The sequence below is a fragment of the Pristiophorus japonicus genome, chromosome 15 (assembly GCF_044704955.1).
Source record: "Pristiophorus japonicus isolate sPriJap1 chromosome 15, sPriJap1.hap1, whole genome shotgun sequence".
Taxonomy (NCBI): Eukaryota; Metazoa; Chordata; class Chondrichthyes; family Pristiophoridae; genus Pristiophorus; species Pristiophorus japonicus.
In genome coordinates, this window is record NC_091991.1 from 69451104 (window position 1) to 69474239 (window position 23136).

Below are 23136 nucleotides of genomic sequence, written 5' to 3' on the forward strand. Positions count from 1 at the left end.
GCCATTCAATGAGTTCATGGCTGAACATGCAACTTCAGTACCCCATTCCTGCTTTCTCGCCATACCCCTTGATCCCCCTAGTAGTAAGGACTTCATCTAACTCCCTTTTGAATATATTTAGTGAATTGGCCTCAACTACTTTCTGTGGTAGAGAATTCCACAGGTTCACCATTCTCTGGGTGAAGAAGTTTCTCCTCATCTCGGTCCTAAATGGCTTACCCCTTATCCTTAGACTGTGACCCCTGGTTCTGGACTTCCCCAACATTGGGAACATTCTTCCTGCATCTAACCTGTCTAAACCTGTCAGAATTTTAAACGTTTCTATGAGGTCCCCTCTCATTCTTCTGAACTCCAGTGAATACAAGCCCAGTTGATCCAGTCTTTCTTGATATGTCAGTCCCACCATCTCGGGAATCAGTCTGGTGAATCTTCGCTGCACTCCCTCAATAGCAAGAATGTCCTTCCTCAAGTTCGGAGACCAAAACTGTACACAATACTCCAGGTGTGGCCTCACCAAGGCCCTGTACAACTGTAGCAACACCTCCCTGCCCCTGTACTCAAATCCCCTCGCTATGAAGGCCAACATGCCATTTACTTTCTTAACTGCCTGCTGTACCTGCATGTCAACCTTCAATGACTGATGTACCATGACACCCAGGTCTCGTTGCACCTCCCCTTTTCCTAATCTGTCACCATTCAGATAATAGTCTGTCTCTCTGTTTTTACCACCAAAGTGGATAACCTCACATTTATCCACATTATACTTCATCTGCCATGCATTTGCCCACTCACCTAACCTATCCAAGTCACTCTGCAGCCTCATAGTATCCTCCTCGCAGCTCACACTGCCACCCAACTTAGTGTCATCCGCAAATTTGGAGATACTACATTTAATCCCCTCGTCTAAATCATTAATGTACAATGTAAACAGCTGGGGCCCCAGCACAGAACCTTGCGGTACCCCACTAGTCACTGCCTGCCATTCTGAAAAGTACCCATTTACTCCTACTCTTTGCTTCCTGTCTGACAACCAGTTCTCAATCCACGTCAGCACACTACCCCCAATCCCATGTGCTTTAACTTTGCACATTAATCTCTTGCGTGGGACCTTGTCGAAAGCCTTCTGAAAGTCAAAATATACCACATCAACTGGTTCTCCCTTGTCCACTTTACTGGAAACAGCCTCAAAAAATTCCAGAAGATTTGTCAAGCATGATTTCCCTTTCACAAATCCATGCTGACTTGGACCTATCATGTCACCTCTTTCCAAATGCGCTGCTATGACATCCTTAATAATTGATTCCATCATTTTACCCACTACTGAGGTCAGGCTGACCGGTCTATAATTCCATGTTTTCTCTCCCTCCTTTTTTTAAAAGTGGGGTTACATTGGCTACCCTCCACTCGATAGGAACTGATCCAGAGTCAATGGAATGTTGGAAAATGACTGCCAATGCATCCGCTATTTCCAAGGCCACCTCCTTAAGTACTCTGGGATGCAGTCCATCAGGCTCTGGGGATTTATCGGCCTTCAATCCCATCAATTTCCCCAACACAATTTCCCGACTAATAAAGATTTCCCTCAGTTCCTCCTCCTTACTAGACCCTCTGACCCCTTTTATATCCGGAAGGTTGTTTGTGTCCTCCTTAGTGAAAACCAAACCAAAGTACTTGTTCAATTGGTCTGCCATTTCTTTGTTCCCCGTTATGACTTCCCCTGATTCTGACTGCAGGGGACCTATGTTTGTCTTTACTAACCTTTTTCTCTTTACATATCTATAGAAACTTTTGCAATCCGCCTTAATGTTCCCTGCAAGCTTCCTCTCGTACTCTATTTCCCTGCCCTAATCAAACCCTTTGTCCTCCTCTGCTGAGTTCTAAATTTCTCCCAGTCCCCAGGTTAGCTGCTATTTCTGGCCAATTTGTATGCCACTTCCTTGGTTTTAATACTATCCCTGATTTCCCTTGATAGCCACGGTTGAGCCACCTTCCTATTTTTTATTTTTGCGCCAGACAGGAATGTACAATTGTTGTAGTTTATCCATGCGGTCTCTAAATGTCTGCCATTGCCCATCCACAGTCAACCCCTTAAGTATCATTCGCCAATCTATCCTAGCCAATTCATGCCTCATACCTTCAAAGTTACCCTTCTTTAAGTTCTGGACCATGGTCTCTGAATTAACTGTTTCATTCTCCATCCTAATGCAGAATTCCACCATATTATGGTTACTCGTCCCCAAGGGGCCTCGCACAATGAGATTGCTAATTAATCCTCTCTCATTACACAACACCCAGTCTAAGATGGCCTCCCCCCTAGTTGGTTCCTCGGCATATTGGTCTAGAAAACCATCCCTTATGCACTCCAGGAAATCCTCCTCCATCGTATTGCTTCCAGTTTGGTTAGCCCAATCTATGTGCATATTAAAGTCACCCATCATAACTGCTGCACCTTTATTGCACGCACCCCTAATTTCCTGTTTGATGCCCTCCCCAACATCACTACTACTGTTTGGAGGTCTGTACACAACTCCCACTAACGTTTTTTGCCCTTTGGTGCTCTGCAGCTCTACTCTTATAGATTCCACATCATCCAAGCTAATGTCTTTCCTAACTATTGCATTAATCTCCTCTTTAACCAGCAATGCTACCCCACCTCCTTTTCCTTTTATTCTATCCTTCCTGAATGTTGAATACCCCTGGATGTTGAGTTCCCAGCCCTGATCATCCTGGAGCCACGTCTCCGTAATCCCAATCACATCATATTTGTTAACATCTATTTGCACAGTTAATTCATCCACCTTATTGCGGATACTCCTTGCATTAAGACACAAAGCCTTCAGGCTTGTTTTTTTAACACCCTTTGTCCTTTTAGAATTTTGCTGTACAGTGGCCCTTTTTGTTCTTTGCCTTGGGTTTCTCTGCCCTCCACTTTTCCTCATCTCCTTTCTGTCTTTTGCTTTTGCCTCCTTTTTGTTTCCCTCTGTCACCCTGCATTGGTTCCCGTCCCCCTGCCATATTAGTTTAACTCCTCCCCAACAGCACTAGCAAACACTCTCCCTAGGACATTGGTTCCGGTCCTGCCCAGGTGCAGACCGTCCAGTTTGTACTGGTCCCACCTCCCCCAATGCCCCAGGAATTTGAATCACTCCCTGCTGCACCACTGCTCAAGCCACGTATTCTTCTGCGCTATCCTGCGATTCCTACTCTGACTAGCACGTGGCACTGGTAGCAATCCCGAGATTACTACTTTTGAGGTCCTACTTTTTAATTTAGCTCCTAGCTCCTTAAATTCGTTTCGTAGGACCTCATCCCTTTTTTTTTTACCTATGTCGCTACCAATGTGCACCACGACAACTGGCTGTTCTCCCTCCCTTTTTAGAATGTCCTGCACCCGCACCGAGACATCCTTGACCCTTGCACCAGGGAGGCAACATACCATCCTGGAGTCTCGGTTGCGGCCGCAGAAATGCCTATCTATTCCCCTCACAATTGAATCCCCTATCACTATCGCTCTCCCACTCTTTTTCCTGCCCTCCTGTGCAACAGAGCCAGCCACGGTGCCATGAACTTGGCTGCTGCTGTCCTCCTCTGATGAGTCATCCCCCCCAACAGCACTCAAAGCAGTATATCTGTTTTGCAGGGGGATGACCACAGGGGACCCCTGCACTACCTTCCTTGCACTACTCTTCCTGCTGGTCTTCCATTCCCTATCTGGCTGTGGACCCTTCTCCTGCGGTCAGACCAACTTGCCTCACGTGCTACTCACGTCATTCTCAGCATCGTGAATGCTCCAGAGTGAATCCACCCTCAGCTCCAATTCCGCAACGCGGACCGTCAGGAGCTGGAGGCAGATACACTTCCCGCACACGTAGTTGTCAGGGACACTGGAAGTGTCCCTGAGTTACCACAGGCCGTGAATCATACTGGAGTGTGGTTATATGGGTGCCAGCTGTTTTCTGGTGTTTATACGCAAGCAAAGAGTAGGGCTCAGGTGGCTGTTCGACCACAAGGACCATCACAACCAAGGCCAGTTCTGGCTTCAGCTGTGTCCACACCGGTGTACTGGATAACAGTCAGAAAAAGGAATCCTGGTCCATTTCTTTTCTAGTTCTCTACCCTGAGAAGATCAACCGCAGTGTTGCTGCTTTACTAGGGTTCAACACGTGAATAGTTCATTGTTAAAAAAAGCGAGCTATTTAGGTGAACTGATATCCATCAGCAATGAAAATGAATGTACAAGTCTCACCACTGGCACCATTTTTTTCTAAAACAATAAACAAAACAGAATTATGATTGAAAGTTACAATTAAATGGCCACCACACGTTAAATCCACGCACAGGCATCTTCCACCCTTCAGGATATAGCTCAGGACCTGGAAGCACCTGTGAACTCATCCCTTTTTGGCGTGGAAGCAAGTCATCCTCGATACGAGGGACTGCCTATGATGACGACATTCTGTTGTACTTTTCTGTCAACTTTTGTTCTCATCGTCTCTGTCCTCATAACGGCCAAGCAAATCCTGTAGCTGACAGGGAGGCGCCTTTCTAATGCTCCTGTTGCACAGAATCTTCTGCATTTATACAACAGAGTAACAGAAATTTCTTCCTACCTTGCCACGTAACATTCCCAATGGATGAAATAGACGGGCTTACTGTTTCTTTGTCCAAAGTCTTTCATGATGGGACATTGGGCTCAATTTTCCCCAAAGCATTTTTTTTGCGTACTTGAAGAGTTACGCCCGATTTTTTTTCGGGCCTAAGTACGTCAAAAAAAAAATTCTAAGTTTCCCCGTTAGATTTCTTCATTTTGGCGTGGCGTAACCCGACGTTTAGTTTTGGGATTGGAGCCTTGATCTGTGCCAAAAAAATCGGGCTGCCATGGTAACCAGGGACACAATGTGAGCTGAGACTGCAAAGTGAAGCATACAGCCTGCTCCCAACACATCAAAAGAATTGAAAAACACATTGCACTAACTTGCCTCCAACCCCCGCCCAAAGGGCTTGCCGGTCCGCTCCCATTCACTTCCCCATTCACCCGGTCCGCTCCCATTCTCAGTCCCCGGATTTTCTTTTCATCTCCATCTCTCTCTCTCTCTCTCTCTTTTCAATTCTTTTAGTGTGTCCGAGCATCTGCTGCACCCATTTTCTTAACTCTCCGGAAGGTTTTTCGGCAGAGGCCACATACGCTGGCCTGAGCACAACTGGAGTAACTCTCAGCTGGCCAAACTTCCCTAAATGGCCAGAATTGGCGTAGGTGGCTGGTTATGCCTCCTTTGGCTGAAAAAAAAACCTGACCTAAAAAAATCGTAACTAACTGAGGTACACTGGTGCAAATTGATTGTGGAAACTGTGGTTTTTCAACTTAGGCCAAAAAGAGCGGCCTGCTCCAAAAAAAAAGCGCAAATCACTGGGGAAAATTGAGCCCATTATATTACAATATGTGAATCATATGCCCTTGTGCAGCTTGAATGTCTTTGCCAGAATAAGGGCCCCAAACCTGGGACATTTATCCCTCTAGTCTGCTTTGATTTGAAGCAATTTCCTTAATGAAGCAGATCAAAGTGTTCATGTTCTGCCCACCTCAGCACACAGCGGGGAATGTAATAGTTGTATTTACACTCCTGGGTTTTGACCGGACTGCGTTCGTGGATGCATTTCTCTTTGTTTTTATCCTGCATTACCTGCAAAATTTGATTTATTCTGAAAAAATAAAGGCTGCTTTTGTTTGCCCCAGTCGACCACAGCAGAGTTAAACTGTCCCCCCTTGCAGAAAAGGACTCCAAGCACAGCGATTACATCAATGCCAATTATGTCGATGTAAGTAAGATACGGAATCTTGTTTCACATTCTGGGGTGGCAGGGAGCGGTTTCAAAGATATGGCTTATTCACAATTCATCGGATTACTCTGAAAACATCCCAAATCTTACAAGTTTTTACTTTAAAGTCTCTGTTTATGTATTATTGTATTATGTAGTGCTTAAATGTGCAGCTTTGCGTTTATAACATTGCAATTTCTGTAAGAACTGGATAAAGTGTTGCTATACGTATATCTCCCGTGCTGTTGCAGATGGGTAAGCTATGTGAGGGATAGAACAGTCAGGTGAGGAAGCGTTGATGTGTATATGTCATTGTGACCTGTCCCGTGTTTCATCAGCTTCATTTACTCTGCATTGCTATTTGGCTTTCCTTCATCATAAATGCTCCACTAATTCTGCACAACTTCATTCATCCACCATTCCCTCACTTGCATAAGCATTTTCACTGGGATTTTCTGCGGCAAGGGTGTGATCCCAATTAATCGCCATACCTTCAGCAGATGAACGCTGGAAACCCTGTTTAAGCGGTTGATCCAGGGCTTATCCTCAGCATAACTAAGACTGCCTATTTCCACCTCCGTAACCTTGCCCATCTCCGTCCTTGCCTCAGCTCATCCCCTGCTGAAGCCCTCATCCAGGTCTTTGTTACCTCTAGACTTGACTATACCAATGCACTCCAGGCTGGCCTCCCACATTCTACCCTACATAAACTAGAGGTGATCCAAAACTCGGCAGCCCGTGTCCTAACTCGCACCAAGACCCACTCACCCATCACCTCTGTGCTCGCAGACGTACATTGGCTCCCGGTTAAGCAACACCTCGATTTCACAATTCTCATCGATGTTTTCAAATCCCTCCATGGCCTCGCCCCTCCTTAGCTCTGTAATCTCCTCCAGCCCCACAATCCCCCACTGTATCTGCACTTCTCTAATTCTGCCCTCCTGAGCATCCGTGATCAGAATCGCTCAACCATTGGTGGCCGTGTCTTCTGTTGCCTCGGCCCTAAGCTCTGGAATTCCCAGTCACTTGGCCTAATTTCTCCTGATGTGGCTCGGTGTCAAGTATCTTAATACTCCTGTGAAGCACCTTGGGATGTTTCACTATGTTAAAGCTGCTATATAAATGCAAGTTGTTGTTCTGACAAAGTTACAGGGAGAATTCCTGAGGAAATTTCTGGTATTGCCGTTTTCCATTATTATTAGTATCCCAAATGTTAGGAATGCTTTTACTAAGAGATTTCTCTGCCCAGCACTTGATTAGTTTCACTGATTAACTGTAGTCGATATTCTCCCAGAGATCCTAAGAACAAAACAACAATAGCAACAACTTACATTTATATAGCGCTTTTAACGTAGCAAAACGTTCCTAGGCGCTTAAAAAGAGTATTATCAATAAATACTTTGAAACCGAGCCACAGAAGGCGATATTAGATGACCAAAAGCTTGGTCAAAGAGGTAGATTTTAAGGAGCATCTTAAAGGAGGAGAGAGAGGTGGAGAGGTTTATGGAGGGAATTCCAGAGCTTGGGGCCAATGCAGCTTAAGGCACGGCCACCAATGGGCAAGATACCAGAATTGGAGGAGTGCAAAGATCTTGGAGGCTTGTAGGGCTGGAGGAGATTACAGAGATAGGGAGGGGCAAGGCCATGGAGGGATTTGTAAACAAGGATGAGAATTTTAAAATCGAGGTGCTGCTGGACCGGGAGCCAATGTAGGTGAGCGAGCACAGCGGTGATGGGTGAGCCGGACTTGAGTTAGGATACGAGCAGCAGAGTTTTGGATGAGCACCAGTTTATGTAGGGTGGAAGATGGGAGGCAAAAAATTGGAGCTGTTCAGGATGTAGTTAGATGGTACAATGGAAGAGTTCCCTTTCAAATGGGAATTTAATAAATACTTGAAGGGGAAAGATTTGCAGGGCTATATGGGGAAAGAGCAGGGGAGTAGGACTAATTGGATAGCTCTTTCAAAGAGCCGGCACAGGCACGATGGGCTGAATAGCCTCCTTCTGTGCAGTATCATTCTGATTCTAATTGCATATCAGAGGGGTGAAAGGCTGAAGTGTCTTCTCGTTCCTGACTTTTCAAGCATTTTTGTAAATGTACGTTTGTGTAACCTTAACTCCACATGATGTGGGCGATCTTCCTAGATGCTCCTAGAAGGCATATTAATGTGCTTTGGATCCTTTCTTTTGAATATCTGTCAACTGCCTTGTGTGCTAAATAATAACAGAAACAGGAAGATAATACAACACGTTTCTTAACTATATTCAACAGGGATACGACAGGCAGAAAGCCTACATAGCAGCTCAAGGGCCACTTAAATCTACAGCTGAAGATTTCTGGCGGATGATATGGGAGCACAACGTGGGAGTTATTATTATGATCACCAACCTGGTGGAAAAAGGAAGGGTAAGTCTGAGATTTCGCTGAGAACTCTTGCATACAGATCTCGGTGTTACTAGGAATAATGTAGCTGACATTACCAATGCCTATTTGGCTTTGGAATGAAGAGTGGGGGACATTGCTGTTCCTTTGATTAGAATGCCGTTATCAGTCATTAACCATGCCCGTTGTGAAACATTTGAGACTTAGGGGCCGAGATTGCCCTGTACTGCATCTCCCGTTAGCACCACTGGGGGGCGATAACAGGGCGTAAAACTGTTTCCGTCCATGGCAGAGGGGTGGGGCGTTACCAGCTCCAATGAAATTGCACAGGAGTTAGCGGATATGCGAACCTGATATTGCACCGTTAGTAAGGCCCCGGGCTGCCACGCCTCCGCCGATGTCGTCATTGCCATGCGCGGCAACCCCTTTGCGCCCAGCAGTGACCCCTTTCCAGCCACGCCAGAAATTGTCTAGTGCCCCATGAGGCTGCCACGGGCAATGCTAGCGCCAGCCTCACTGGTCATGAACCGGGCCAACTTCTGCTTCCGGGGCAGATGTTAAAAGGGAGGTGTGCTGCGCCGCCATTTTATTTCTTCGGCCAACTCACCGGTCGGCCCGTGCTCCATCAATGATGTGTGATCCGGGCCGTGATCGTGCAGCCCGGCACCCCGATTGGGAACCGGCCTGCTGCCATGGCACCACGCAGCCCTGGTGACCCAGTAGAGGTCTTCAAATGGCCTGCAGAGTTTGCAGCATTCCTCCCCCCCCCCCCCCCCCCCCCAAATGGAAGGGGAGGATGTTGAAACTCGTCAGCACTGCGTGGAGAAGCTGCATGGCGCTGCCGATCACGCCCGCCTGGCGTTCCGGACAGCGCCCCAACAGGAAGTGGGGGGCGCAGCATTGCGCTCCACTTCCTGTGAGGGACAGTAACCCAAATTTCACCCTTCTTAATATCTCTGTTGTACTGCCTTGAAAGCAGGTAGTGAATACAGTTCCCACTTGTCATTGTGAAAAGAGAGTCCAATTCTACACTTCTTGGTGCAGTATGGCAGTCAAATAAAAGATGCTACATTTCTTTTCTTGACGTTCAGTTTTAATGCATTCATGACAACAGATGTTCACACTGGGGAATGGAACAATTTCCATTCTGTGTACATAACTGCCAGCATAACGTTCTCCCAGGTCAAGTGAGTACAGTCAGGTCACAGTGGAATGATGCCTGATTCAACCTAACCTGAGAGAGTTAGCCTCACCGAATCAGTACAAATATGAGCCATCCTGAGTAAGAATGCTCCCAAAAATGTCCTGGATTGAGAATACACAAACTTTCCTTGACACGAGTGTTTATTTCTGTTCAGAGAAAATGCGATCAGTACTGGCCATCCGAAAACACTGAAGAATATGGAAGCATTCTTGTCTCGCTGAGGAGCACTAAAGTGTTGTCTTATTACACCGTGAGACAGTTTTCTATTCGCAGTACAAAGTTTAAGAAGGTATGTGAATGTGCCAGTCTGAAAATACAAAAAAAAAATCTACTTGTGTGAAGTGGCAAAAATTCTCATAACTTTCTGAATTAAAATTAATGCATAAATGGACTTATTCTGTATTTTCTGTTTTAAAAGAAAAATAGGACTGCTACTGAAAGTATGTTTTCTGATACACCACAGGGATCACAGAAAGGAAGGCAGAATGATCATATAGTGACCCAGTATCATTACACTCAATGGCCTGATATGGGTGTTCCAGAGTATGCTCTTCCTGTATTAACATTTATACGACACTCAGCAGCCTCTAAGACCAATCTTATGGGACCTGTTGTAGTTCATTGCAGGTACACGACTTTATTCACTTTGGAATAATTTTAGTTTGGAGCAGCGTGAAGGTGTTTAAATGTTTTTACCTTTGAACTGGTGGCGGACTGAATGCTACAGTAGGCGAACAATGCTTCTTATCCTGTGTTTGCTATCAGCTATCAAGCATTCTTCATTGTTAAGTACAATGAGTTGACAGGCTCAGTGCTGTTTGTAGCAGGTTGAGGTCCAAATCACAAAGCTGCCGAATAATTGGGAATCTTTCTCGGAGGGGTGATGAAGATGACTGGCGTGGAATAGGGAAATAAGACACTAGTCCAGTGCTCTGTGGTCTTCTGAAGTTCTGGTAACGGTCCATCATTGGGGAAGCAGGCAGATGTATATGGGCGTTACTCTATACCATGGAATTGCATGTTGGATGCTAACAATGGGAGATCACTATCCAGCCTTCTCTGTCACTGGCCATATAAGGAGCGGGCAGAGGCTCCATCATTACAAAACCCCAGGGAATCCCTAGTTTAAGGAATCCCCAGGACTGTTCCAGTGCACACACATTTGGAGTTACAATGGAAATGCACCAGAAGAGTTGTGTTATTTAGACTGACTTTTCTTCGGTACTGAAGGAATGCTGCATTGTTGGAAGCACCATCATTCAGATGATATGTTACACTGATGCCCTACCTGCATATTCAGATGAATGTAAACAATCCCCATGGCAATATTCAAACAGCAGGGAATTCTCCTAATCTTCTGGCCAATATTCTTCCCTCAAACAACTCCCACCAGGGACAGGTTAACCGGCCATTCATGCTAATTACTCTTTATAGGACTTTGCTGTTAATAGGTTGGCTGCCAAGACTGCTTACATAATAACAATGACTACATTTCAAAAAGTAATTGGTTACATAGGGATTTTGGATGACATGAGGACATGAGCAGATACTATGTAAATGCAGCTCTGTCTGATGCTCACCATCAAGGCTCAGCACACATGAATGGCCACTTGGGTAAGATATAAACTTCCGGAAATACTAGGGGACCGAGGGTCTAGCGAGAAGGAGGAACTGAAGGAAATCCTTATTAGTCAGGAAATTGTGTTAGGGAAATTGATGGGATTGAAGGCTGATAAATTCCCAGGGCCTGATAGTCTGCATTCCAGAGTACTTAAGGAAGTGGCCCTTGAAATAGTGGATGCATTAGTGGTCATTTTCCAACATTCTATAGATTTTGGATCAGTTCCTATGGATTGGAGGGTAGCTAATGTAACCCCACTTTTTAAAAAGGGAGGGAGAGAGAAAACAGTGAATTATAGACCGGTTAGCCTGACATTGGTAGTGGGGAAAATGTTGGAATCAATTATTAAAGATGTAATATCAGCACATTTGGGAAGCAGTGACAGGATCGGTCCAAGTCAGCATGGATTTATGAAAGGGAAATCATGCTTGACAAACCTTCGAGAATTTTTTGTGGATGTAACTAGTAGAGTGGACAAGACAGAACCGGTGGATGTGGTGTATTTGGACTTTCAAAAGGCATTTGACAAGGTCCCACACAAGAGATTAGTGTACAAAATTAAGGCACATGTTATTGGGGGTAATGTATTGACGTGGACAGAGAACTGGTTGGCAGACAGGAAGCAAAGTGTGGGAATAAACAGGTCCTTTTCAGAATGGCGGGCAATGACTAGTGGGGTGCTGCAGAGTTCAGTGCTGCGACCCCAGCTATTTACAATATACATTAATTTAGATGAAGGAATTGAATGTAATGTCTCCAAGTTTGCAGATGACACTAAGCTGGGTGGCAGTGTGAGCTGTGAGGAGGATGCTAAGAGACTGCAGGGTCTCTTGGACAGGTTAGGTGAGTGGGCAAATGCATAGCAGATGCAGTATTATGTAGATAAATGTGGGGTTATCCACTTTGGTGGCAAAAACAGGAAGGCAGAATATTATCTGAAAGACGACAGATTAGGAAAAGGGGAGGTGCAACGAGACTTGGGTGCCATGGTACATCAGTCACTGAAAGTTGGCATGCAGGTAAAGAAGGCAAATGGCATGTTGGCCTTCATAGCGAGAGGATTTGAATCTCGGAGCAGGGAGGTCTTACTGCAGTTGTGCAGGGCCTTGGTGAGGCCACACCTTGAATACTGTGTACAGTTTTGGTCTCCTAATCTGAGGACTGACATTCTTGCTATTGAGGGAGTGCAGTGAAGGTTCACCAGACTGATTCCCGGGATGGCAGGACTGATGTATGAAGAAAGACTGGATCGACTAGGCTTATATTCACTGGAATTTAAAAGAATGAGAGGGGATCTTACAGAAACATATAAAATTCTGGCGGGATTGGACAGGTTAGATGCAGGAAGAGAAGGATAAGGGGTAAGCCATTTAGGACCGAGATGAAGAGAAACTTCTTCACTCAGAGAATTGTGAACCTGTGGAATTCTCTACCACAGAAAGTTGTTGAGGCCAGTTCGTTAGATATATTCAAAAGGGAGTTAGATGTGGCCCTTATGGCTAAAGGGTTCAAGGGGTATGGAGAGAAAACAGGAATGACGTACTAAAGTTGCATGATCAGCCGAATGGTGGTGCAGGCTCGAAGGGCCGAATGGCCTACTCCTGTGCCTATTTTCTATGTTTCTATACCAGCAATTATGTGGGCACTGCCCCCAGTGGAAATCATTTTCACCTAACTCGCCTGGTGCAAAACTGACGGGAGCAGATCAGCTGAACATTTTACGATTGACTTCAATGGAAACTAAAATTGGACTGGATGTGATCGCATCAGTTTTCCACCAAGAGAATTAAGTTAAAATGACCCTTAATGTGTTCAGGGAAGAGGAGAAACAGAATTAAATAGTTTACAATTTTGCTCTCACCTGTTCTCGGTAACTTTGCCTATGAGTATTTTCTTTGGCTACTGCTAAAGTACAAGTAATAATAATAGTAATAGCTTTTATTTATATATCACCTTTAATGTAGTAAAAAATTCCAAGGCACTTCACAACAGTGTTACAGACAAACAGATAAATTTGACACCGAGCCACAGATGAAATTAAGGCAGCTGATCAAAAGCTTGTTTAAAGATGTAGATTTTAACAAGGATCATAAAGGGAAAGAGAGGTAGAGAGGTGTAGAGGTTTAGGGAGAGAGTTCCAGAGCTTAGGGCCCAGGCAGCTGAAGACACGTCCACCGATAGTTGAGCAGTTATAATGAGGGATGTTCAAGGGGCCAGAACTTGAGGAACATAGACATCTTGTAGGATTGTGAGGCTGAAAAAGATTACAGAGATAGGGGAGGGGAAAGTCCATGGAGTGATTTGTAAACAAGGATGAGAATTTTGAAATTGAGGCATTGTTTAACTGGGAGCCAATGTAGGTCAGAAAGCCCAGGGATGATGCGTGATCATGACTTGGTGCGGGTTAGTACCCGCGCTGCTGAGTTTTGGATGACTTCAAGTTTACGTAGTGTCTAATGTGGAAGGCTGGTCAGGAGTGAGTTGGAGGAGTCAAGTCTAGAGGTAACAAAGTAGTTAAGTTTAGATCCACCAATTGCACTGTGGAGCCTTGGTGCCAGTGTCACCTCCAGGTTAAATCCAGGAGAACATTATAGTTCTATCATCCTATCTTCTTTTAGACCATCTAAAACCCTTACTCCAAACATCAATGATAAATGTTTGCTTGTGACGATGGGGAGGCCGCAAGTGATCTTAAAACTAATGTAATTTGTACTGAACTTGCCAGCTTAAAAGTCAGAACGATCTGCCACAATATATTTAGTAGCATTCATCCTTTTATTTTAATACTGTATCCATAACACATTCTGGAGTTCTTAGCTACATTTCTGCAGAAAAGCCTGGGTTGACATTGAACAGTTATATCTTTTGATTGAGATCTGAACAACTGGATTTGGCAATTCCAATTATTTTGAAAAAAGAATGCTACTTATCTTCGCAACTGTAAATGCCTCTACCGATAGATATAGTCACAGTGAAGGATTGGGCAGTTTCCCAAATTGATTAGTTTTGTAATATTTCATGTAATTTCCCTTGCAGTGCTGGTGTTGGAAGAACAGGCACATATATCGTCATAGACAGCATGTTACAACAGATCAAGCACAAAAGCACTGTCAATGTGCTGGGATTTCTCAAACACATCAGAACACAAAGGAACTATTTAGTGCAGACGGAGGTAAGGAAAGCTGCAAGGAGTGGGAGGACAGATACATTAGTTTCTTTGTTAGAATAAATAATTGGAGGCAAAATTTTTTGGATTGCAATGCAACAACTTGACCTTTCACGAGGAACCAAATGTCTTCTGAATTTTAGAAAGGAAAAAACTGTTATTCTAAATGAAGAGACATCAGATGTACTTTATTTGAAATACAAGAGTGAATTGTGAGATAACATTAGGTACATTGTGTCAGACTGGAGAAAAGAATGACAAATGATGAGATCAAAGGGCTCAATTTTCCCCAGTTACCTGCGCCGATTTTTGGAGTAAATTTAAATCTCCAAGTTTCCCCAAAGTTTCTGTGCCAGCGTAACTCCTTTAGTTACGATTTTTAAAAATTTGGATTTTCTTTTGTGTAACCTGATTTCTGCGGCTGTTTTTCACATGTTTTGGACAACTTATATTTTTCCTAGGATGGTGTATGTGACCACTCCCAAAAAACCTTATCGGCACTTAAGAAAAACCAGCGCACATTAAAAAATTGGCACATAAAGACGCCATTGTTTTTAGGCGAAGTTTTGGAGGGAGTCGTCATCATCATCATCATCATCATCATAGGCAGTCCCTCAGAATCGAGGAAGACTTGCTTCCACTCCTGAAGTGAGTTCTTTGATGAGTGAACAGTGCAATACAAGAGCAACAGACTCTGTCACAGGTAGGACAGATAGTCATTGAGGGAAGGGGTGGGTGGGACTGGTTGCCGCATGCTTTTTCTGCTACCTGCACTTGATTTCTGCATGCTCTCGGCATTGAGACTCGAGGTGCTCAGCGCCCTCCCGGATGCACTTTCTCCACTTAGGGCGGTCTTTGGCCAGGGACTCCCAGGTGTCAGTGGGGATGTCGCACTTTATCAGGGAGGGTGTCCTTGTAACGTTTCCGCTGCCCACCTTTGGCTCGTTTGCCGTGAAGGAGCTCCGCGTAGAGCACTTGCTTTGGGAGTCTCGTGTCTGGCATGCGAACTATGTGGCCTGCCCAGCAGAGATGATCGAGTGTGGTCAGTGCTTCAATGCTGGGGATGTTAGCCTGGACAAGGATGCTGATTTTGGTGTGCCTGTCCTCCCAGGGGATTTGTAGGATCTTGTGGAGACATTGTTGGTGATATTTCTCCAGTGATGTGAGGTGTCTACTGTACATGGTCCATGTCTCTGAGCCATACAGGAGGGAGGGTATTACTACAGCCCTGTAGACCATGAGCTTGCTGGCAGTTTTGAGGGCCTGGTCTTCAAACAGGTGGCCGAAGGCTGCACTGGTGCATTGGAGGCGGTGTTGGATCTCGTCGTCGATGCCTGCTCTTGTTGATAAGAGGCTCCCGAGATATGGAAAGTGGTCCACAGTGTCCAGGGCCACGCTTGATGACTAGGGGGCAGTGTTGTGCAGCGAGGACAGGCTGATGGAGGACCTTTGTCTTACGGATGTTTAGCATGAGGCCCATGCTTTCGTACGCCTCAGTAAATACGTCGACTATGTCCTGGAGTTCAGCCTCTGTGCGCAGACGCAGGCGTCGTCTGGGTACTGTAGCTCGACGACAGAGGTTGGGGTGATTTTGCCTGGAGCAGGTGCATGTTGAACAGGTTCCCACTGGTTCTGTAGTTTAGTTCCACTCCAGCGGGGAGCTTGTTGACTGAGCTGGAGCATGGTGGCGAGAAAGAAGGCAAAGAATATGCATCATGAAGCTTAATCTTTTCAAAGTCAAAGGGGAGAAAATGGAAGTCTAATGCAATTCTTGAATTTTTGCTTTTTTTCCAAAGTACCACGCCACCACCGAACGTCTCCTCACCGGGCTCGAGGGTCGGAGCGTCAGCCGGCAGAATTGCTCCCTCACCTGGACACAGGGACTCGGTGCTTGGCTTCAAAAGAAGCCCGGGGGGTGTGGGGTGGGGTGGAAGCCGAACTGAAGGGATGAGAACCCTTAAGCTATACAGCAGCTTCAAAAGAAGCCCACCCTCGAGCCCAGCGAGGAGACGTTCGGTGGTGGGGGTGGTACTTTGAAAAAGAATCAAAAATTAAAGAATTGCATTAGACTTTGTTTCTTCATTGAATGCCTAGCTTCCCATTCTAAACAAGTTTATTGCGCATGCGCAGACCAGGGTGTGGTCCATACTAGGGCGTCGACCTTGGGGAGACAGAGGAAAGAAGGTGTGAGTGCTTTGTCCTGCTGTTTTAAACTCCTTGCAAAGCTACAATTTAATTATGGGGGCAATATTGACAATGCCATACCCCGTGCAAGCCTTCTGCATGATGATGCTGCGGAGGAAAAGATTCATTAGACAGCATTACCTGAGGAACCTCAGAGCACGTAGGATGATGGGCAGGAGGCCTTACCCACGTTGGGTACATCAAGACAGATGTTTATACCTGCACCTGAGTGATGCAGAATGTGTGAGAAGGCTGCATTTTGCAAAGAAATTGTAACCGCGATCTGTGAGTTAATAAAAGAAGACCTGCAACCTAGAAGTGTCAGCAGAACTGCTTTGTCAGTTGAAGTGAAGGTTACAGCTGCACTTTCATTTTATGCATCTGGATCATTCCAGACCACAACTGGGGATGCGTGCACCATTTCTCAACATGAAACACATATCTGCATTCGGCAGGTGATTGCTGCACTATATGCCCAGAGGGATGACTACATAAAGTTCCCCATGACCACCCAGGCAATGCGTAACAGGGCTGTGGGCTTCTCCAGGATTGCTGGCTTCCCAAAGGTACAGGGCTGCATTGATTTTACCCATATTGCCTTGCAAGCACCTTTGGAGGATTCCTAGATGTACAGGAACAGAAAAGGCTTCCACTCCATGAATGTGCATCTCGTCTGTGACAACACGCTTCGCATCATGTCAGTTGATGCGAGATACCCTGGGAGCACCCATGATGTGTTCATCCTATGTGAGAGCGTTATATCTGACATGTTTCAGCAGCAGCCAGAAGGGCAGAGCTGGCTGCTGGGGTACAAAGGGTACGGCCTCGCCACCTGACTCATGACGCCCCTAGCGTGACCCGGACAGAAGTTGACCGGGAATACTGTACAACACGTCACACATTGCGACACGCAGCGTAATAGAGAGGACCACTGGCATCTTGAAGCAGCGTTTCCGGTGCCAGGACCATTCTGGAGGCTACTTGCAATACTCCCCTGAGATTGTCGGTCAGTTCACTGTTGTGTGCTGCATGCTGCATAATTTAGCCATCATGAAGCAGCAGCTAGTACTAGAAGACCCACATGAGATGAGAGTGGCTGATAATGAGGAGGAAGATGCAGATGACGAGGAGGAGGAAGCCATGCAACTACCTGAACCCGGAGCACGATGACGGAGGGTGGGCCGTCATGCCCCTTTAACAATTGCTCAAGCCTTATGCCAGCAGCTCATCCGTGAACGCTTTGCTGCCTGAATGCTCAGCGGCAACTATTCCACATGGACCATATTTACTGTTTGGACCTGTTCCCTAATCTTGTGTTGTGTTAATAATGGAACAAATAATGGAAATGATTCTTCTTTAGTTCAAAAAGTTGTGTTAATAATGGAACAAATAATGGAAATGATTCAATTCTAATTTAAAATATATTTTATTCAAAAGTTTAACAAACACTTGTTTGTATTTAACTTAACTTTAATAAAAATATTCTTGTATTAAACTTTAAAGCTTTCAGTTAGGATCACTTACAAATTTTAAGGTCACTTACAAACTTTTAAACTTGTAAATTTACATCACTTACAAAAAACATTTAATTTTAGAACAGTTACAATAGTAACAACAATAATAATAACAACAGCAGCAAAGAAAGGCTGCGCCCATCTCTCCTCCACTTTATTCTAAGCCTGCCCGCTGCGCTTGGTCTTGGTGACTCCACCACTCCTGTCCGCAGGCAGTGGCGCAGCATTTCTCGGGTTGGTACCAAGCTTATTCTTTCGAGCATCTCGGGTAATACGCACTTCTTGATGGGGGGGGGGGGCGGTGGAAAGGCGGTAATGGAAAGCCCGGCTTGGGCCTCTTCAGAGGCTAGTCTGGGGATTGGAATGGGAGTGGCAGTTGATTCTGTTAATAGCCGTGGGGTCTGGGCGTGTTCCCTTATTGCAGCAGCTAATCCGACATTCCCTCCCTCATGCCCTGACAGTGTCTCAACTACTTGCAACATTCCCTCCCTCATGTTCACTGACAGTGTATCAGCGACCTGCAACATTCCCTCCCTCAAGTTCACCGACAGTGTATCAACTACCTGCGACATTCCCTCCCGAATGTGCCCGGACAGTGTTCCCATTTCTCGTGAGAGTGTTGTTACTTCTCCTGACAGTCCCGATACCTCTTCATCCACCCCACTGATGGTGTCCAGGAGTGACCGTTTAAGGTCATTGCTCTCCCCACTCATTGCCATCATCTGTACCACATCTATTATATCCTGCACCTCAGGAGAGCGCTGTCGAGCTCTTCTTCCACTCCTCACCCTGGGTGTGGTTCGCTGCATCCCACTGGGACCCGCAGCCTTGGACGGTGGGGCTCTGGGTATGGCTCACTGCATCCCATTGGGACCCGCAGCCTCGGACGGTGGGGCCCTGGGTGTGGCTTGCTGTACCCCATGGAACCCCAGTCTCGGACTGTGTGAAACCAGGAAATGTCCCAACACTCAACACCACTCAGAAAAGGGGCTGGCACCTTAATGGGCGGCACCAGTACCTCCTCCGGAGTGAGTACAACAGTGGGGGCTTCATCCTCCCCTCACCCCCATGGTCTTGGTCTGGAAGGTGGGATTGGAAGATGTTCTCCTCTTCAGGCTCGTCCCCGTCTGAATCTTCTACTGCATCGGCTTCAGTCTCGTCAAGGTTGGCCTCAAGTTCTGAAAAATATAACAGGTTAGCAGCAAAGGAGGGGGCAGGATGTTATGAGTAGACTCACATAGCACAGGCAGCAGGCTCATTTGAAGGACCACGATGAATGATAGCACATTGCATCCACCAAAGCGTAGCTGGTAGAGACATCCCCATGAACCAAAACATGACTAGCCCGCAAAGTACTTAACTATTAGCAAAGCCAGAATGTGGAATTTGCAGGACTTACCCTCTCCCTCGAGTGTGGGCCCAGCTTGTGCAGTGGTGGTTGCTTTTCTCCAGGCAGGACCCATCAAAGCAGCAACCCTGTCTTCCGAGGGTGTCAGTGGATGCAGATTTGCCAGGCCTCCTCCTGTTCGAGTTCTCTCTCTTGTTGTGAGCCACCTTCCTCTGCAAAGATGAAAACATAACTTTTTAGAGAGGGTGTCTTTCTGCTGGGTGGGACATAGTGATGGTCACATTTACAATTGCAATTCCATTGAATAAATGAAAATATTACTTACACGAACTACTTGACCAAGGTCCTGCCATTTCTTTTTGCACTGGCCTCCAGACCTCGGGGTGGTCACCATTGCACAGTAATCTTGTGTAAGTTGGTTCCAGCGTTTCTTCTTTTCTCTTGGTGAAATTTTTATGTGACCTCTGCTGGTGTCCAGCTCATGCCATCTGGCCTCAATTACAGTAAATAGTGCCTCCACTTCCTCTTGTGAGAAATTCTTGGTCCTTGAGCCGCGTTGCATATCGCAGCTTTGATTTTTTTTCTACTGAGAATTAAAGTTCTCACACAGTTCTCACAGACAACTGGCTGAATGCAGACCGGGAGGTGTACTGGGCATGCACGCCCATAGCAGTCACATAAAAAGCATCATTCTTTTTTCGCACATGTGCAGAAGGGGGGCAATGTTTTTTCGGCGCAGACATTAGGCTCCACCCCCTGAAGCTAAAGGACCGGCAGCGCTGCGCCAATTTAAAAAATGAGAACGGGGAAATATTAAAGTTTTTTTTTTTGAGTAGTCGTTGCCAAAAAAACAGGCATAACTCATGAAATACGGCAAAAAACGGCATTGTGGAAAATTGAGCCCAAAGACTTGTATCACTCCTTGTTATCCCCATTCTAGGTTATAAGCTGTTGACCAAATTGAGGAAGAAAAACTGCATAGAAACTGCATAGTCAACTCAATTGAATTTGGTTTTAAATCTTAAATAATAAAACTGATCTGAGATGACAAACTACATTTCTTGGATGAAGTCCATAACTTTTGCAGCAAATGTTGAAAGTTGAAGTAGGCAAATAAATTATTATGTATCATTGGTTGTTGGCATGTGAGTTATGTAAGATCCTTTTTTAAATAAAAATACTGAAAAGAATATGGAAAGTAAAAATACAAATTTGGCCAAAGTTTTTTGAAACTGGCATGGAAAATGTGGGGAGTAAAGTCTAAACTAAAAGTATAACTAAATTTATTCTAAATTCTAAATAAGAGACTAGAATTAAAAACTTTTAGAACCAATCACTAATTATAGAAATATAGAAATATAGAAAATAGATGCAGGAGCAGGCCATTCAGCCCATCGAGCCTGCACCACCATTCAATAAGATCATGGCTGATCATTCACCTCAGTACCCCTTTCCTGCTTTCTCTCCATACCCCTTGATCCCCTTAGTCATAAGGGCCATATCTAACTCCCTCTTGAATATATCCAATGAACTGGCATCAACAACTCTGCGGTAGAAAATTCCACAGGTTAACAACTCTCTGAGTAAAGAAGTTTCTCCTCATCTCAGTGCTAAATGGCTTACCCATTATCCTTAGACTGTGTCCCCTGGCTCTGGACTTCCCCAACATCGGGAACATTCTTCCTGCATCTAACCTGTCCAGTCCCGTCAGAATTTTATATGTTTCTATGAGATCCCCTCTCATCCTGCTAAACTCTACTGAATACAGGCCCAGTCGATCTAGTCTCTCCTCATATATCAGTCCTGTCATCCCGGGAATCAGTCTGGTGAACCTTTGCTGCACTCTCTCAATAGCAAGAACATCCTTCCTCTGATTAGGAGACCAAAACTGAACACAATATTCCAGGTGAGGCCTCACCAAGGCCCTGTGCTCCTATACTCAAATCCCCTAGCTATCCTATACTCAAATCCCCTAGTTATGAAGGCCAACATACCATTTGCCTTCTTCACCGCCTGCTGTACCTGCATGCCAACTTTCAATGACTGATGTACCATGGCACCCAGGTCTCGTTGCACCTCTCCTTTTCCTAATCTGCCACCATTCAGATAATATTCTGTCTTCGTGTGTTTGCCACCAAAGTGGATAACCTCACATTTATCCACATTATACTGCATCTGCCATGCAGTTGCCCACTCACCTAACCTGTCCAAGTCACCCTGCAGTCTCTTAACATCCTCCACACAGCTCACACCGCCACCCAGCTTAGTGTCATCTGCAAACTTGGAGATATTACACTCAATTCCTTCATCTAAATCATTAATGTATATTGTAAATAACTGGGATCCCAGCACTGAGCCCTGCGGCACCCCACTAATCACTGCCTGCCATTCTGAAAAGGACCCGTTTATCCCGACTCTCTACTTCCTGTCTGCCAACCAGTTCTCTATCCACGTCAGTACATTACCCCCAATACCATGTGCTTTAATTTTGCACATCAGTCTCTTGTGTGGGACCTTGTCAAAAGTCTTTTGAAAGTCCAAATACACCACATCCACTGGTTCTCCCTTGCTCACTCTACTAGTTATACCCTCAAAAAATTCTAGATTTGTCAAGCATGATTTCCCTTTCATAAATCCATGCTGACTTGGACCGATCCTGTCACTGTTTTCCAAATGCACTGCTATTTCATCTTTAATAATTGATTCCAACATTTTCCCCACTACTGATGTCAGGCTAACCGGTCTATAATTACCAATTTTCTCCCTCCCTTTTTAAAAAAGTGGTGTTACATTAGCTACCCTCCAGTCCATAGGAACTGATCCAGAGTCGATAGACTGTTGGAAAATGATCACCAATGCATCCACTATTTCGAGGGCCACTTTCTTAAGTACTCTGGGATGCAGACCATCAGGCCCCGGTAATTTATCGGCCTTCAATCCCATCAATTTCCCTAACACAATTTCCAGCCTATTAAAGATTTCCTTCAGTTCTTCCTCACTAGACCCTCAGTCCCCTAGTATTTCCGGAAGGTTATTTGTGTCTTCCTTCGAAGACAGAATCAAAGTATTTGTTCAACAGGTCTGCCATTTTTTTGTTCCCCATTATAAATTCACCTGAATCTGACTGTAATGGACCTACTTTTGTCTTCACTAATCTTTTTCTTTTCACATATCTATAGAAGCTTTTGCAGTCAGTTTTTATGTTCCCAGCAAGCTTCCTCTCATACTCTATTTTCCCCCTCCTAATTAAACGCTTTGTCCTCCTCTGCTGAATTCTAAATTTCTCCCAGTCCTCAGGTTTCCTGCTTTTTCTGGCCAATTTATATGCCTCTTCCTTGGATTTAACACTATCTTTAATTTCCCTTGTTAGCCATGGTTGAGCCACCTTCCCCGTTTTATTTTTATTCCAGACAGGATATACAATTGTTGAAGTTCATCCATGTGATCTTTAAATATTTGCCATTGCCTATCCACTGTCAACCCTTTTAGTATAATTCGCCAGTTTATTCTAGCCAATTCATGTCTCATACCATCGAAGTTACCTTTCCTTAAGTTCAGGACCCTAGTCTCTGAATTAACTGTGTCACTCTCCATCTTAATGAAGAATTCTACCATATTATGGTCACTCTTCCCCAAGGTGCCTCGCACAACAAGATTGCTAACTAGCATGATTTCCCTTTCATAAATCCATGTTGACTTGGTCCGATCCTGTCACTGCTTTTCAAATGTGCTGCTATTTCATCCTTAATGATTGATTCCAACATTTTCCCCACTACTGATGTCAAGCTAACCGGTCTATAATTAACAGTTTTCTCTCTCCTTTTTTTTCTCTCCCTTTTAAAAAAATGGTGTTACATTAGCAACCCTCCAGTCCATGGGAATTGATCCAGAGTCGATAG

At 45.1% G+C, this 23136-nt stretch overlaps 1 protein-coding gene across 1 annotated transcript in view; it reads left to right on the top strand.

Annotated features, from left to right (window-relative positions):
* The window catches only part of ptprz1a (protein tyrosine phosphatase receptor type Z1a), a 298658-nt gene that overhangs the window by 256094 nt on the left and 19428 nt on the right, over positions 1-23136 (top strand). Inside the window, exons 18-22 of the mRNA XM_070901676.1 lie at positions 5735-5817; positions 8090-8224; positions 9559-9693; positions 9868-10031; positions 14062-14197. Coding sequence (XP_070757777.1) covers positions 5735-5817; positions 8090-8224; positions 9559-9693; positions 9868-10031; positions 14062-14197 — 653 coding nt within the window. The remainder of the gene's footprint in view (positions 1-5734; positions 5818-8089; positions 8225-9558; positions 9694-9867; positions 10032-14061; positions 14198-23136) is intronic.